Source organism: Notolabrus celidotus, chromosome 6 (genome assembly GCF_009762535.1).
Source record: "Notolabrus celidotus isolate fNotCel1 chromosome 6, fNotCel1.pri, whole genome shotgun sequence".
In the NCBI taxonomy this organism is placed as follows: Eukaryota; Metazoa; Chordata; class Actinopteri; order Labriformes; family Labridae; genus Notolabrus; species Notolabrus celidotus.
Window position 1 is genome coordinate 35,843,652 of NC_048277.1, and position 15,916 is coordinate 35,859,567.

Genomic DNA, 15,916 nt, shown 5'->3' on the forward strand with positions numbered 1-15,916 from the left:
CTCACTGACCTCCTCCACCACCAGGCCTCTTCCTACCTCACTGACCTCCTCCACCACCAGGCCTCTTCCTACCTCACTGACCTCCTCCACCACCAGGCCCCTTCCTACAGAATTTCTAGGGGCAGCCAAGTGGCGGAGGGTGTCCGGTTCGGTGGCCTTGGGATTCCATCTCTGCTCTTTGCAGATGATGTCGTCCTATTGGCTTCTTCGAACGGTGACCTCCAGCTCGCACTGGGACGGTTTGCAGCTGAGTGTGAAGCAGCGGGGATGAGGATCAGCACCTCCAAGTCTGAGGCCATGGTGCTCAGTCGGAAAAGGGTGGCTTGCCCTCTCTGGGTCGGAGGGGAGTCTTTGCCCGAGGTGGAGGAGTTTAAGTATCTCGGGGTCTTGTTCACGAGTGAGGGGAAGGGGGAGTGGGAGATTGACAGGCGGATCGGGGCGGCATCTGCAGTGATGCGGGCGCTGTACTGTTGTGGTGAAGAGGGAGCTGAGCCAGAAGGCAAAGCTCTCAATTTACTGGTCAATCTACGTTCCGACCCTCACCTGTGGTCACGAGCTGTGGGTAGTGACCGAAAGAACAAGATCGCGTATACAAGCGGCTGAAATGAGCTTTCTCTGCAGGGTGGCTAGGCTAGAGATAGGGTCAGGAGCTCAGACATCCGGGAGAGGCTCAAAGTAGAGCCGCTGCTCCTCCGGATTGAGAGGAGCCAGATGAGGTGGTTCTGGCATCTGGTCAGGATGCCTCCCGGGCGTCTCCCTGGGGAGGTGTTTCGGGCATGTCCAACTGGGAGGAGGCCACGGGGAAGACCCAGGACACGCTGGCGAGACTATGTCTCTCAGCTGACCTGGGAGCGCCTCGGTATCCTCCCAGAAGAGCTGGTGGAAGTGGCCGGGGAGAGGAGTGTCTGGGCTTCCCTGCTGAGGCTGCTGCCCCCGCGACCCTGACCTGGATAAGCGGAAGAAGATGGATGGATTGATGGGTGTGAAAGGAAGGGCCTGATCTGAGAGATTTTGCGTAGCTGATAGAAACAAGACTGGACTGTGGTTTTGATATGTTGGTTGAAGTTAAGGTCTTTATCAAAGGTGATGCCAAGATTATTGCAGTGTGTGTGTGTGTGTGTGTGTGTGGGGGGGGGTTGGTGATTTTCCTAAAAGAGTTTTATAGATAAAAAGATGCTAATGGATATTGCATCTTTCATGGAGAGAGGGCCAGCCCACCTTATTGTACAGAATGCACCTATGTCAGTGAAAGGGGTCACCTGTAATAAATCTTAATGCAGAGAAGATCAAGGCGTTTGAGGGTTCAGGTGTTTCTGTAGATTGTGTCCCCATAATCCAAGACTGACATAAAAACAGCCTCCACAACCCTCTTCCTATAAAATATTGGAAATATAAGTCATACATTTCAGAAGTGTCAAGCTTAACTTTCCATTATTTCTTTACTTGCAGGCTGGAAAGTGGACCACCAGGCTCTGCTGAAACAGTTTGAGCACCTCAACCACATGAACCCGGACACGTTTGAGGTGGACGACCTGGACCGCCTCATCAAATCGGTACGTTTAAAGTTAATTTTTTGGGCCTTTTTCGCCTTTATTGGATAGGACAGCTGAAGAGAGACAGGAAATGTGGGGAGTAGAGAGTTTGATTTGATTTGATGTCTTTATTTCGAACATATAAAAGTAAAAATAGAAAAAACAAAACAAAAAGAGAATACAAGTAGAAAAGAAGAAATAGTTATACAAAAGAAACAAAATCAATATTAGTAAGCAGTGAAACATTTTACTTTACATGTGCGAAAAGGAGTAGGAAGAAGTTAAACTTATCTAATCCTACCCCTTCATTCACTATTATCTGGCATTATACTCGTGCATTCCCACAAGTCAAATCTTCATATATTATCTTCACTTTACACCCACAATCAAAAGTAAACCCCTGGTGATTATCAACACTTGTCTTCCTCCTTGTACCTCATGAAAATCATTTCTTTATACCTCTTCTTGAACTGGATTATGTTCAGACATTGCTGTAGCTCCATATTGAGACTGTTCCACAGTTTTACACCACAGACTGAAATACAAAAACTTCTCCTTGTGGTCCGAACACTCACCATCTTTAATCTTAAAGGTGACATATCATGCAAAATGGACTTTTTAATGGTTCTCTACCTGAAATATGTGTCCCTGTCTACAAACCCCCCGAGAATGAAAAGAATCCATTCTGCCCCTGTTCTGATTTCTCCACCTTTCTGTAAATGTGTGTGAAACGAGCCGTTTCAGACTTCCTTGTTTTTGTTACGTAACAACAGTATCCGGTCTGTCACGGAGTCAGAGCTCGGAGCTTGTTCAGCCCATAGACTGTATAAAATACAACTCAACCCCTCCTCCGTTTTTCATTCCCTGCACACATGTGTGCTAACAAGGAGCTTAGGAGGGAGGCATGCTAGTTGTAGGCTGTCTTAATAAACACAAAAGTCGGTTTTACTCCCCACGTCTGCAGATTTGAAGATCTAGTGGATGATTTTTATTTATCATGGATAAGTGCTAGCGCTAGTTAGCATAGCCACATAGCTACATGTTCGTAGCTGTGTACCAAGACACACGTCAACATACTGATAAATAAAACAACAAGAAACACTAAATCTGTGACCAATCCTTCAGAAAGGTCCTGCTGCAGGCGCCTCTCCGTCAGGATCAGATTCTGGATCAGATTCAGAGGGTTGAAGTAACGCGGGTCTGTGAGCAGCCGTGTATATTCAGCCAACATGTAAACATTAGATCAACGTGCTGGAGAGCCGAGGCACATCCACTTCCTGAGGGGGCGTGGTCAGAGGGAAAACAGACTGTTCTGATGAGGAATGAAGAAGAGGGTTTTTCAGGCAGACCAAAATCTGATTTCAAAGTGTTTTTTTGAGCATAAACTTTAAAGACATGTTTTGGGGACCTCTTAGACCAATATACATTGATGAAAAAAGCCTGATATGTCCCCTTTAACTTCCCTCTTAAAGGTGGAGTAGGAGATCCTGAGAAAGCCGCAGCAGTTAGCTTGATTTTGAAAGCACACAGCCGAACAGAGCCCTCCCCCTCCTTCAGAGCAGCCTGTAGGGAGAGGGGAGGGACACGCCTCCAAACACATGAACGCGCTGTGGCAGACTCCAGCTGGAGGATGACGTCACCATAGCTAGCTGTGGAGCGGCGAACGATTGACTTTATTTTCATCGGAGGAAAAACACGTCTATCTCCCATGTAAGTAAACCGCTTATATTACCACATTAAAAAATTATGTAATTAGTTAGAATGCACAGCATAGCCTGCATGTTAGCTTTATGTGTGTTTGTTTTTTATCATCTGAAATACAGCTAGAGCAAGTTGTTGCTGCCGGGCTAATAACTCCGGCTAGCCATGTTTATTTTGATTTAGCATGTCATGATGTTTAGTTACTAGACGGCTACAGTGCCTATATATTTATAAGCGTTCACCATTGTTGACAGTCTTCATTTTCGTGTTGGAACTACAACATATTGCCTGTTTTTTGTGCTTGTTAGAGCTCTCATGATGACTGCTGATTACGATCCTGAGCCAAGCACCTCAGGTCGGAGAGGACGAGACCGGGGTCGAGTGCAAAGCAGAGCCATACGAGCGAGAGGGAGAGCAACGACCGGGGACGAGCTCCAGATCCTGGGGACAGCAACAGAAAGTTCCGCCATGCTGCACTGACAGGTTGTTGTCTGGCAGCATGGAGCACTTGGTGCAGGTCATAGAGGAGTAATACCTTGTTGCTGTATCTGGAAAATCCGTGACCCTTCCACATGGACATTATAAAGGTTTCAGTTGGAAGTGAATTAAACTATGACATGATTACATACAATACTTGTATGTTGACCCTTTAGTTCCTTTGTATATATTTTATCTTCATGTAAAAAAATACTTCAGTGTGCTGTGTATACATTTGTTAAATAAATCTTTAAATTTACACTGGCCTTCTCTCTTCAAATCACAAAATAATTTAAATCCATATCAAGTAACATACAACATTATAAACAAATAATTGCAATATCAAAGAGTTGTTTTACATTTACTTTTATTAGAAAATGTATTTATTACAGAAATAAAAATAATGGCTGTTGAAGATAAACATGTTGGCGTGGATCATCCGGCCTCCTTGTTCTCTTCTTTGGCATCCCCCAGTTGCTGTCAGCTTTCTGTGCAGGATTGTGCTCTGGAGGTCTGTGATGTACTTGTAGTCCTTATCCACCTTCATTGTGTACAGGCTCCACTTTTTTGACTTCTTGTTAAATATTGTGCAATACCTGACATAGAAGAAAGAATCAGAAGTTTAGTCAAAGGTTCTCATTATCTTACAGCACTGTGCATTTGATTTCGATCATAATAACCCTTCCTTCAGCCCCATATGTAAACAGTTATTTCTTCTAGCCATGCAAGGAGTTGACACCACTATCACTAGTGTGTGCTTAGTGCCTACTGCAGTGTGTATTGTGCACATATGGTACATATACTGTATTTCTTATTGATATCTTGAATATTATCTAATATTTTCAGAGTAAGTGATGTCAAAATGTGCTCTCTCCCTCTTTGGAGAGGAAGACTGTGCCCACAGGTTATTAATACAATTATTCTGTGTATTTGATTCCTTGTTGAACACTTTTATTCATGCTTTCCTTCACCAAACCAAGCTTTTAGAGAAGCAGCTAACATTCACAGGATTTTTTATCAGCCAAACTTTTTGTCTCTCATCTCTTTAGTCTGTATGGTGTGGTCTCAGATTGCGATTTAGCATGGAGATCACGTGAAGTGAAAGAGTATGGTTTGGATTTTATTTTGTGCGGACATTAAAAAAAACCCTTCTGCGTACGTAAATCAAAAATAGCTCATAATAAAAAAGAGAGCAGTATTTATACCTCCACGCAAGCAGTGGTCAAAGCAACGTTCATGTTCATGGAGTTCTTATCGGGCCTGAAACTCACCGGTCAGAGGGGGACTCCGAACACATGAAACAGCTGGGGTGGAGGCCTCTGCGTCCCGTGTTTTAACGGTGTGGACGTCGATGTTTCCTTCTCGTAGCTATGAAAACACAGGCAAGACGGCATTTAGACTTAGTACAACACCCCATTCATGCTGATAAAGAGCAACCGAAGAGCTACCAGCTAACAGACTGTGTACAGGTCTCTATAAACAGAGCTACAAGCTAACAGACTGTATTTAAGTCTCTATAAAGAGCTACAAGCTAACAGACTGTGTACAGGTCTCTATACACGGAGCTACCAGCTAACATACTGTATACAGGTCTCTATAATCAGAGCTACAAGCTAACAGACTGTGTACAGGTCTCCATAAACAGAGCTACAAGCCGTTAGCCGGCCGCTAGCATTAGCCGAAGTTATCGCTAGCTGTCTCATAGATGAACTAAACCATGAACACAAAGACAAATGAAATGACATGATTACCTGTCCAGTAGAAAATCAGCAACCATGGCGTCGCTTTAGAGACCCTTCAAATCCTTCAGCCGTTGCAGAAATGCATCCCGAATATTGACTCGTGTTTGTATCTTCATCCAGTGTTTTTAAGTCGTCTCCTTTTCCATCACAGTATCCCTCTTCTTGCTCCGTTTAGCGGCAGAACTTGAGGGCAGAAGTTGAGCTAAATCGTTGGTTTCTCTCTCTCTGACATGTTTATCAGATGTTCTGCGTTAGTGAACAGCCTGTTGATGACGATTTCAGTCAGGTCACGCGCACTCCTGTAAACAGGAGGTGTGTCTTTCGGCAGGTCACAGGTCATCCGGCCGGTCAGCCAATCATTGCGCTCGGTGGCGAATGAATGATTGGACGAACTTATTGCAGTCTAGCTGCTGACACAGACAACTGAGATTTCTCATCTCAGTGTTAGATCACTTTGTGTATTACTCCCTATCGATGTATACATCGCTTTTTGCTCGTGATTGAGAAAAATGTATCAAAATAACATGTCCTACTCCACCTTTAAGTTATAACCCCCCTCTCTTTCAAAGAACAATCTTTGGATATTCCCTGGAAGGAGATTTTTCCTTGCCTTATACACAATTTGTGCAGTTTTAAAATCTACGAGGTCAAATAATTTCAATATTTTTGAGAGCAGGGGAAGACATGCAGCAAAAGGTCTCGGTTTGGAGTCGAACTGGCAACCTCTGCGCCGAGGACTGTAGCCTCTGTATGCGAGGCGCTTAGACCGCTAGGCCACCAGCGCCCCAAATCGGTACGTTTTAGTGTCTGAAAAGCACCTTACAGTGTCACGACTATGATTGAAAAAATGTTCATATGAACGTTTTACTTTTTATTAAACAAAAACAAATAAAACAAACGCTTCCTGTGAGAAATTAAAACTGTGACAGAGTTGAAGAGAAAACATCTGAACCCACTCCCCGTCTTTGTTTGAGCCTGTAAAGGAAATGTAAAGCCTCACCCAGGTGTAAATTACCTGAAGTAATAGAAGTGCAGCGTCACAGATAATTAGCACAGGTTGAATACACATTATGGCTCCAACAAACTAGATCCCTCCTGCTGCAGACCAGACTTCTGCCCCCTCTTCTCCCTCATATTAAAGTACATAACTTGACATTACTGCCTCTCAAATCCAGAGTGACTCTCTTAATAACTCAGTAGATCCAGAAGAGATGGACTCTTAATGCATCTTTTTGAGGAGTGTGAGCCACAAGCATCAAACTAAAGCTAAAGTAAATAGATAGTGGGTTCAGAGAAGAAGCTGTTGTAGCCTCTGGACGTATTGACTGAGGGGAAATTTGTTCAGCTGTTTAACAACCTCCCACACTCTCACACACACACACACACACACACACACACACACACACACACACACGCTCACACACAGCGAGGAGTGCGAGCGCATATAGGACATCTGTGTGACGTATCCCTGTGTGTTTTCATATGTGATACTATGGACACCTGGTGCCTCCTCACAGTCTGTGGTCACTGTCAAACTCAGACCCATACTTAGCTGTAGAGAAAGTGCTGCGCCATGTTATCTCTGCAGTTTCCAGGATGGATGAGTGTGCACTAAATTACAGGTGTGAGCTGCTCACTCTCACTCTTGCTCACCTGTCGGCTTTTCTTAATGACTTGCATTCATTCGCTAACATTCAGCAGCTTTAAGGCGGGCTGCTGCATCAGAGATAAGTCAGAGAAGGCAGAGAGGTTTCCTGTGAACACGGGAAACACAATGAGGAAGTGATCTCTCATTCAGAAATCAAATGCATGTAAATCCTCCCCAAACTCTGAGTCTTTGTCGGTTTGTTTAGTGTCATTAACTACTGCTTATAACTGTGGACTGATAAATGTGTGTTTGTGAGACCTTCAGACTTGTAACATTTCCACACACTGTGCACCAGGTGAGTGTTTCTGCAGGGCTGAGGAGCAAACAGAACTTTGAAGCTCTGAGAGGAACTTGGTGTTGGTGTTGTTTTTGGCGCCCCCTGTGGACAAAGTGGTACATCTTACCTCTTTGCTGATCTTGAGGTGCATTTCGACCAAGAGTTCCAGGGTCTTTTAGCCCCCAGAACTACTTTCCCCTGAACTAGAAGTTTCCTGTGCCCCCATTGTTGTCTGTGTTTCGACCGCGGTTAGATTGTGGAAATCAGGCCAGTGACGTATGGAGTAAAAAAAAGTAAATGCACTACACCACCAGACCAGTAGAGGGCAGTAAAACAAAGACGAATGCCATTCATCACAGATGACACCATAGAAGCAGACGGACAGGCAGGTATCATTATGAGCAACACAACAGTTAGCCTGTTAGCATGAAGAGACTCAGCTGGCGCTGTTTTAGATGGTGCTATATTTCATCACAGATGGATTCACTGAATCAACACGTGAGAGGAGATAAGCACGAGTAGCAAAGACGTTTCAACACGGCTTTAAAATCCTTTTGAACTCAAAAAGCCGTGGCAGAGATCAACCAGTGTTTTGGTTTAAACAGCGACCCTGTTATCTGGAGACTCTCAGCCGGATGCATCCCTCATAAACGTCTTTAGACCATCATTAAATATCTGATGAGGATATTTTGAAATCTTAATAAAAACTAAACTAGTTTGCATTCCCAGGAACTCCCTCTGTGTTTCAACAGCTGTGTAAACTCCACAAACACTGACACGTTCAGCTGAAGGTCTCCAGTTTACAGGGTCACTTTTAAAACTGTAACACCGGGAGAGACGCATTCACGGTGGGCTGAGAGAAGACTACTGTTACAAGCTGCTAAATCAAGAGAATCACAGCTTCTTCTTTTGAAAAGTACACACACATACAAAAAAGATAGAACAAATAAAAACTAATGAAAGAAAGAGAAATCAAGTGAATCACAGACGGAATAAAAAATGACTGCGATTTTTTTTCAAAAAAAAAATTCAAAAATATATTGAAAAAAAAATTTAAAAAAACAATTTATGAAAAAAAAAAAATTAAAAAAAAAAATTTTGAAAAGAAAAATTTTGAAAAAAAAATTTGAAAAAAAAAAATTTGAACAAAAAAATTGAAAAAAAAAAAATTGAAAAAAAAAATTTGACAAAAAAGTTGACCTGGTTCCTGTCAAAATAACAAATTTTCCTCAAATTTGAAATTGTGCTCCAAAATCAGAAAAACATGAAAAAAAGTGAAAATTTTCTCCTGCGGTTAAAAACATGGAAAAGCAATGAATGAATCAACACGTGAGAGGAGATAAGCACGAGTAGCAAAGACGTTTCAACACGGCTTTAAAATCCTTTTGAACTCAAAAAGCCGTGGCAGAGATCGGACAGTGTTTTGGTTTAAACAGCGACCCTGTTAACTGGAGACTCTCAGCCGGATGCATCCCTCATAAACGTCTTTAGACGATCATTAAATATCTGATGAGGATATTTTGAAATCTTAATAAAAACTAAACTAGTTTGCATTCCCAGGAACTCCCTCTGTGTTTCAACAGCTGTGTAAACTCCACAAACACTGACACGTTCAGCTGAAGGTCTCCAGTTTACAGGGTCACTTTTAAAACCGTAACACCAGGGGAGACGCATTCACGGTGGGCTGAGAGAAGACTACTGTTACAAGCTGCTAAATCAAGAGAATCACAGCTTCTTCTTTTGAAAAGTACACACACATACAAAAAAGATAGAACAAATAAAAACTAATGAAAGAAAGAGAAATCAAGTGAATCACAGATGGAATAAAAAATGACTGCGATTTGTTTTCAGAAAAAAAATTAAAAAATATATTGAAAAAAAAAATTGAAAAAACAATTTATGAAAAAAAAAAAAATTGAAAAAAAAAATTTTGAGAAGAAAAATTTTGAAAAAAAAAATAGAAAAAAAAAAATTTGAAAAAAAAAAAATTTGAACAAAAAAAAATTTGAACAAAAAAAAATTGAAATTTTTTTTTTGATAAAAACAATTTGACAAAAAAGTTGACCCGGTTCCTGTCGGAATAACAGATTTTCCTCAAATTTGAAATTGTGCTCCAAAAGCAGAAAAACATGAAAAAAAGTGAAAATTTTCTCCTGTGGTTAAAAACATGGAAAAGCAATGAATGAATCAACACGTGAGAGGAGATAAGCACGAGTAGCAAAGACGTTTCAACGCGGCTTTAAAATCCTTTTGAACTCTACAAGCCGTGGCAGAGATCGGCTGGTGTTTTGGTTTAAACAGCGACCCTGTTATCTGGAGACTCTCAGCCAGATGCATCCCTCATAAACGTCTTTAGACGATCATTAAATATCTGATGAGGATATTTTGAATTCTTAATAAAAACTAAACTAGTTTGCATTCCCAGGAACTCCCTCTGTGTTTCAACAGCTGTGTAAACTCCACAAACACTGACACGTTCAGCTGAAGGTCTCCAGTTTACAGGGTCACTTTTAAAACTGTAACACCGGGGGAGACGCATTCGCGGTGGGCTGAGAGAAGACTACTGTTACAAGCTGCTAAATCAAGAGAATCACAGCTTCTTCTTTTGAAAAGTACACACACATACAAAAAAGATAGAACAAATAAAAACTAATGAAAGAAAGAGAAATCAAGTGAATCACAGATGGAATAAACAATGACTGCGATTTGTTTTCGGAAAAAATTGAAAAAAATATATTGAAAAAAAATTGAAAAACAATTTATGAAAAAAAAAAAAGTGAAAATAAAAATTTTGACAAGAAAATAATTGAAAAAAAAATTGAAAAAAAAAATGATTTTTTTTTTTTTGAAAAAAACTATTTGACAAAAAAGTTGAACCGGTTCCTGTCGAAATAACAAATTTTCCTCAAATTTGAAATTGTGCTCCAAAAGCAGAAAAACATGAAAAAAAGTGAAAATTTTCTCCTGCGGTTAAAAACATCGAAAAGCAATGAATGAATCAACATGTGAGAGGAGATAAGCGCGAGTAGCAAAGACGTTTCAACACGGCTTTAAAATCCTTTTGAACTCAAAAAGCCGTGGCAGAGATTGTGGCCGGTGTTTTGGTTTAAACAGTGACCCTGTTAACTGGAGACTCTCAGCCGGATGCATCCCTCATAAACGTCTTTAGACCATCATTAAATATCTGATGAGGATATTTTGAAATCTTCATAAAAACTAAACTAGTTTGCATTCCCAGGAACTCCCTCTGTGTTTCAACAGCTGTGTAAACTTCACAAACACTGACACGTTCTCCAGTTTACAGGGTCACTTTTAAAACTGTAACACCGGGGGAGACGCATTCACGGTGGGCTGAGAGAAGACTACTGTTACAAGCTGCAGCTAGATTTGGACCCTGGTACATCCGGTCGAAATGCACATAGTTCCGTGGTAAAGATCCTGTGGTTGAAAAACGCCCCTATTCTGTGTGAGTTCTCTCTGAGGTAAAAGTAAAAGCTGGTTCTGCAGCGTTCTTTAGATATGAGAGTCTGACACAGATGGAGCTGACAGGCATTAGAAATAACGATGATGAAGTCACCTGTCTCGCTCCTAAAGGTCGGGTTTGCTTTTTTAGGTCATGTTTAGACAACTGTATTGATTTCTTTCTGTTTCATAACCAAGTTAAAACTCTGTTCAGGGTCTTTGAGTTCACGAATAATCCCCAAACACTCATCAGAGATTCATACACTTCAACTGGTGTAGGCTGCCCAACTTTAGGACATTTCAAGCTGCTGTGCCTCCTGTGGGCAGAGATTATTATATTAATAATAATAATAATCTTTATTTATAGAGCTCTTTTCAAAATCTGTGTTGCAAAGTGCTTTACATTGCATCAAAAAGACAAGTGCAAAATCATAAACATTTAAAAGGGATCGTCCAGTAGGTGGATAAACAAGAACTATTAAAAGAAAACATTCAAAAATAAAAATAAAATAAAATAATCAATACAAAATAAATATAAATTAAATAAATAAAAATTAAATAAATAGATGAATACATTAAGAAATATAAATAAAGAAATATATATATGAAAATAAAAAATAAATTAAAAAAGTATAATATATGTAAAAAAATATATAATTTAAATATTAATTAATTCATAAACAAATAAATACATAAATAAATGCAAATAAAAGAAATATGAAAAAAATTAAAATTGAAATAAAATATATTGAAATAAATAAATAATACAAATAAAAAGATATGCATCTTATCACTTGTCTTCTTCTGTCCTGTACATCACGATGTATTTTTTCACACAGTGATCTCATCCTGCTTCCTTTTAATTGCCTAATGAGCCGCTCATTGTCAATGTTTGCTTTTGGAAATGGAAGGAAAGGCCGTTTCCTCAGCCTGCTCTGACGTGAATGCTCAAATGTTGATTGATTGACTATAACTGTCTTTCAAAGACAAACAAAAGGTTCTACATTCGAGATCAATAAAACCAGACCGCAGCTGAACCAACAGAGATTTTACTGGAAAAGGTGGAACATCATGTCTAGGTTTGATCTCCGGGATGTATCTGCAGCTTCAAGGATTTATGAGACAGATCAGAGGTTGTAAATTGAGGGTTACGGTTTGATATATTCAGCAGATCAGCTCTGAGACAGCCGGTTTAAAGGTGACATATCATGCAAAATGGACTTTTTAATGGTTCTCTACCTGAAATATGTGTCCCTGTCTACAAACCCCCCGAGAATGAAAAGAATCCATTCTGCCCCTGTTCTGATTTCTACACCTTTCTGTAAATGTGTGTGAAACGAGCCGTTTCAGACTTATGTCTTTTTGTTACGTAACAACAATATCCGGTCTGTCACGGAGTCAGAGCTCGGAGCTTGTTCAGCCCATAGACTGTATAAAATAATACTGAATCCCCTCCTCCGTTTTTCATTCCCTGCACACATGTGTGCTAACAAGGAGCTTAGGAGGGAGGCATGCTAGTTGTAGGCTGTCTTAATAAACACAAAGGTCGGTTTTACTCCCCACGTCTGCAGATTTGAAGATCTAGTGGATGATTTTTATTTATCATGGATAAGTGCTAGCACTAGTTAGCATAGCCACATAGCTACATGTTCGTAGCTGTGTACCAAGACACACGTCTACATGCTGACAAATAAAGCAACAAGAAACACTAAATCTGTGACCAATGGTTCAGAAAGGTCCTGCTGCAGGCGCCTCTCCGTCAGGATCAGATTCTGGATCAGATTCAGAGGGTTGAAGTAACGTGATCTCTGAGCAGCCGTGTATATTCAGCCAACATGTAAACATTAGATCAACGTGCTGGAGAGCCGAGGCCACACCCACTTCCTGAGGGGGCGTGGTCAGAGAGAAAACAGAGTGTTCTGAGGAGGACTGAAGAAGAGGGGTTTTCAGGCAGACCAAAATCTGATTTCAAAGTGTTTTTTTGAGCATAAACTTTAAAGACATGTTTTGGGGACCTCTTAGACCAATATATATTGATGAAAAAAGCGTGATATGTCACCTTAAAATCAATTCCAGTCGAGTGAGCGTCCCAGGACCAGCTGTATGATCAGTGTGTGACAACATTCATGCTTTATCTGTAGGCGACCAAAGACCTGGAGAACTACGACAAGGACAGTCACGATGAGTTCAAGAAGTACGAGATGACGAAGGAGCACGAGAGGAGGGAGCGCCTGAAGGCCCTGAACGAGGAGGACCGCAAGAAGGAGGAGCAGCACTACGAGGAGATGAAGAAGAAACACGCCAACCATCCAAAAGTTCACCACCCTGTAAGACTCCTGCAGGAAGAAAGATTACAACTGAGACTCATTTATTTACTTATTCTTAGTTTTACTGATGCTGTAGAAGGGTGGAAGGGTTTGAACTTTCATGGATAAGATTATATGGAAAGAACTTAAAATACAAGACAGAAGGAGAGCTAAAATGTAGCATGGTGTGTGTGCAGGGCAGTGAAGACCAGCTGAAGGAGGTGTGGCAGGAGGCTGACGGTTTGGACCCTATGGACTTCAATCCAAGGACTTTCTTCACACTGCACGGTCTGTAACCAGAGACTACAGATTTCTTTAAGAGTCAAAACACCTCTAAGAGATCCTGACGCCTGAAACTTTACAGTCTGGTGACTAAAGTCTGTCCTTTTGTGATTTGTGTTGCAGACAGCAACGGGGACGGCTTCTTGGACGAGAGCGAGCTCGAAGCTCTCTTCACCAAAGAGGTATCTGTGTAAATGTAATAATGTCTGATGGCTTTAATGTTTGAGGATAATGTGTCACAGAAATGATGGACTTGTATCTGTTCGTGTGTCAAAGCTGGAGAAGGTGTACAACCCTGAAAACGAAGAAGACGACATGATGGAGATGGAAGAAGAGAGACTACGAATGAGAGAGCACGTCATGAATGAGGTGAGCGACAACATTACACAACATGTTTAAAGGTCCCCGTGTGTCAACAAAGCAGAGATGATCTGGACTCAAAGTTTCACAGGTTTCCACATTTTCTACCAATCCATGATTTCCCAATTTGAGATCATGAGTCTGTCTATCTGAACATCAATCCAAACTATGCAAGCGTCCTTTTAATGCAGTCAGTAAAAACTTTGGCTCTTTAAAACCAGAATACAGTCCAAAATGATGTACAGTTTAGATCAAACTTTGATCCATAAAAACCTGTAAATATTACTCTATGTAGCCGGTTATGTCTCCACATTATTATATAATTTATGAATAATTTGCTTAATTATTATTGCAGTGCTTAAGATTTTGTCCAGCCAGGATTATTGAACAGTAATCGAGTTATCTGGTGTTCTAGTTTAATGTTCACTGCCCCTTAGTTTAGAGAAAAAAGCTGGAATAAGTATCTAAGTCATAGCGTACCTGTTCCATTTTTAGTGTTAATGTAGATTATCTCTTCATGCAGTGCCAGAATTAAAACAGTATAGCATCAAATATCCCTCCAGCTGTCAGTGATCGAAACAGAAGTTCTGAAAGTTAAATAAAGAGTTGCACGCCTGATCTTATCAGAGGTAAGGTGAGTTATTATGTGTTAAAGGTGACATATCACACTTTTTTCATCAACATATATTGGTCTAAGAGGTCCCCAAAACATGTCTTTAAAGTTTATGCTCAAAAAAACACTTTAAAATCAGATTTTGGTCTGCCTGAAAAACCCTCTTCTTCAGTCCTCCTCAGAAACAGTCTGTTTTCTCTCTGACCACGCCCCCTCAGGAAGTGGATGTGCCTCGGCTGTCCAGCACGTTGATCTAATGTTTACATGTTGGCTGAATATACACGGCTGCTCAGAGATCACGTTACTTCAACCCTCTGAATCTGATCCAGAATCTGATCCTGACGGAGAGGCGCCTGTAGCAGGACCTTTCTGAACGATTGGTCACAGATTTAGTGTTTCTTGTTGTTTTATTTATCAGTATGTCGACGTGTGTCTTGGTACACAGCTACGAACATGTAGCTATGTGGCTATGCTAACTAGCTGCTAGCACTTATCCATGATAAATAAAAATCATCCACTAGATCTTCAAATCTGCAGACGTGTGGAGTAAAACCGACCTTCTGCCAGAAAGGCAGCAGGGACCTTTTCTGAAGGATTGGTCACAGATTTAGTGTTTCTTGTTGTTTTATTTGTCAGTATGTCGACATGTGTCTTGGTACACAGCTACAGCTACAGCTACCAACATGTAGCTATGTGGCTATGCTAACTAGCGCTAGCACTTTTCCATGATAAATAAAAATCATCCACTAGATCTTCAAATCTGCAGACGTGGGGAGTAAAACCGACCTTTGTGTTAATTAAGACAGCCTACAACTAGCATGCCTCCCTCCTAAGCTCCTTGTTAGCACACATGTGTGCAGGTAATGAAAAACGGAGGAGGGGTTGAGTTGTATTTTATACAGTGTATGGGCTGAACAAGCTCCGAGCTCTGACTCCGTGACAGACCGGATATTGTTGTTACGTAACAAAAACACTGAAGTCTGAAACGGCTCGTTTCAGCACACATTTACAGAAAGGTGGAGAAATCAGAACAGGGGCAGAATGGATTTTTTTCATTCTCGGGGGGTTTGTAGACAGGGACACATATTTCAGGTAGAGAACCATTAAAAAGTCCATTTTGCATGATATGTCACCTTTAATGTTCAGGGTTTGAACCAGAACCAAAAAACACAACCATGTTTCTCCCGTTTTAGCATCTAAACACCGGCTCCCTGATTACTTTGAAAGCTCTCCACAGACTTTCTCCAAGCTGCAGAGCAAAAATGTGAATACCATACAAGCTGACGCGTGCGTTGAAATCCTCGGGCCGATGTTTACTTTGTGTTCCAAATGCCAAAATGAAAACTAAAGGGGACAGAGCGTCTGCAGTGAGGGGTCAGAAACTCTGGAACGATCTGCTCGAGGAGGTTAGATCTGCTGAGTCAGGGATCTCTTTTAAATCCATTCTTAAAACAGACTTTATCACAGAGCCTTTCCTGATTTTACCTGAACTTTACTTGATTTTAACCATTAAAAA

General features: G+C 40.9%; 1 protein-coding gene across 2 annotated transcripts in view; it reads left to right on the top strand.

The window, feature by feature from the left end:
* LOC117813714 (nucleobindin-2-like) overlaps positions 1-15,916 on the top strand; it is a 31,356-nt gene that overhangs the window by 6,644 nt on the left and 8,796 nt on the right. For both annotated transcript variants that reach the window (XM_034684712.1, XM_034684711.1), the window contains 5 exons: positions 1,450-1,553; positions 12,981-13,166; positions 13,343-13,433; positions 13,551-13,609; positions 13,704-13,796. In XM_034684712.1, the coding sequence (XP_034540603.1) occupies positions 1,450-1,553; positions 12,981-13,166; positions 13,343-13,433; positions 13,551-13,609; positions 13,704-13,796 (533 nt within the window). The remainder of the gene's footprint in view (positions 1-1,449; positions 1,554-12,980; positions 13,167-13,342; positions 13,434-13,550; positions 13,610-13,703; positions 13,797-15,916) is intronic.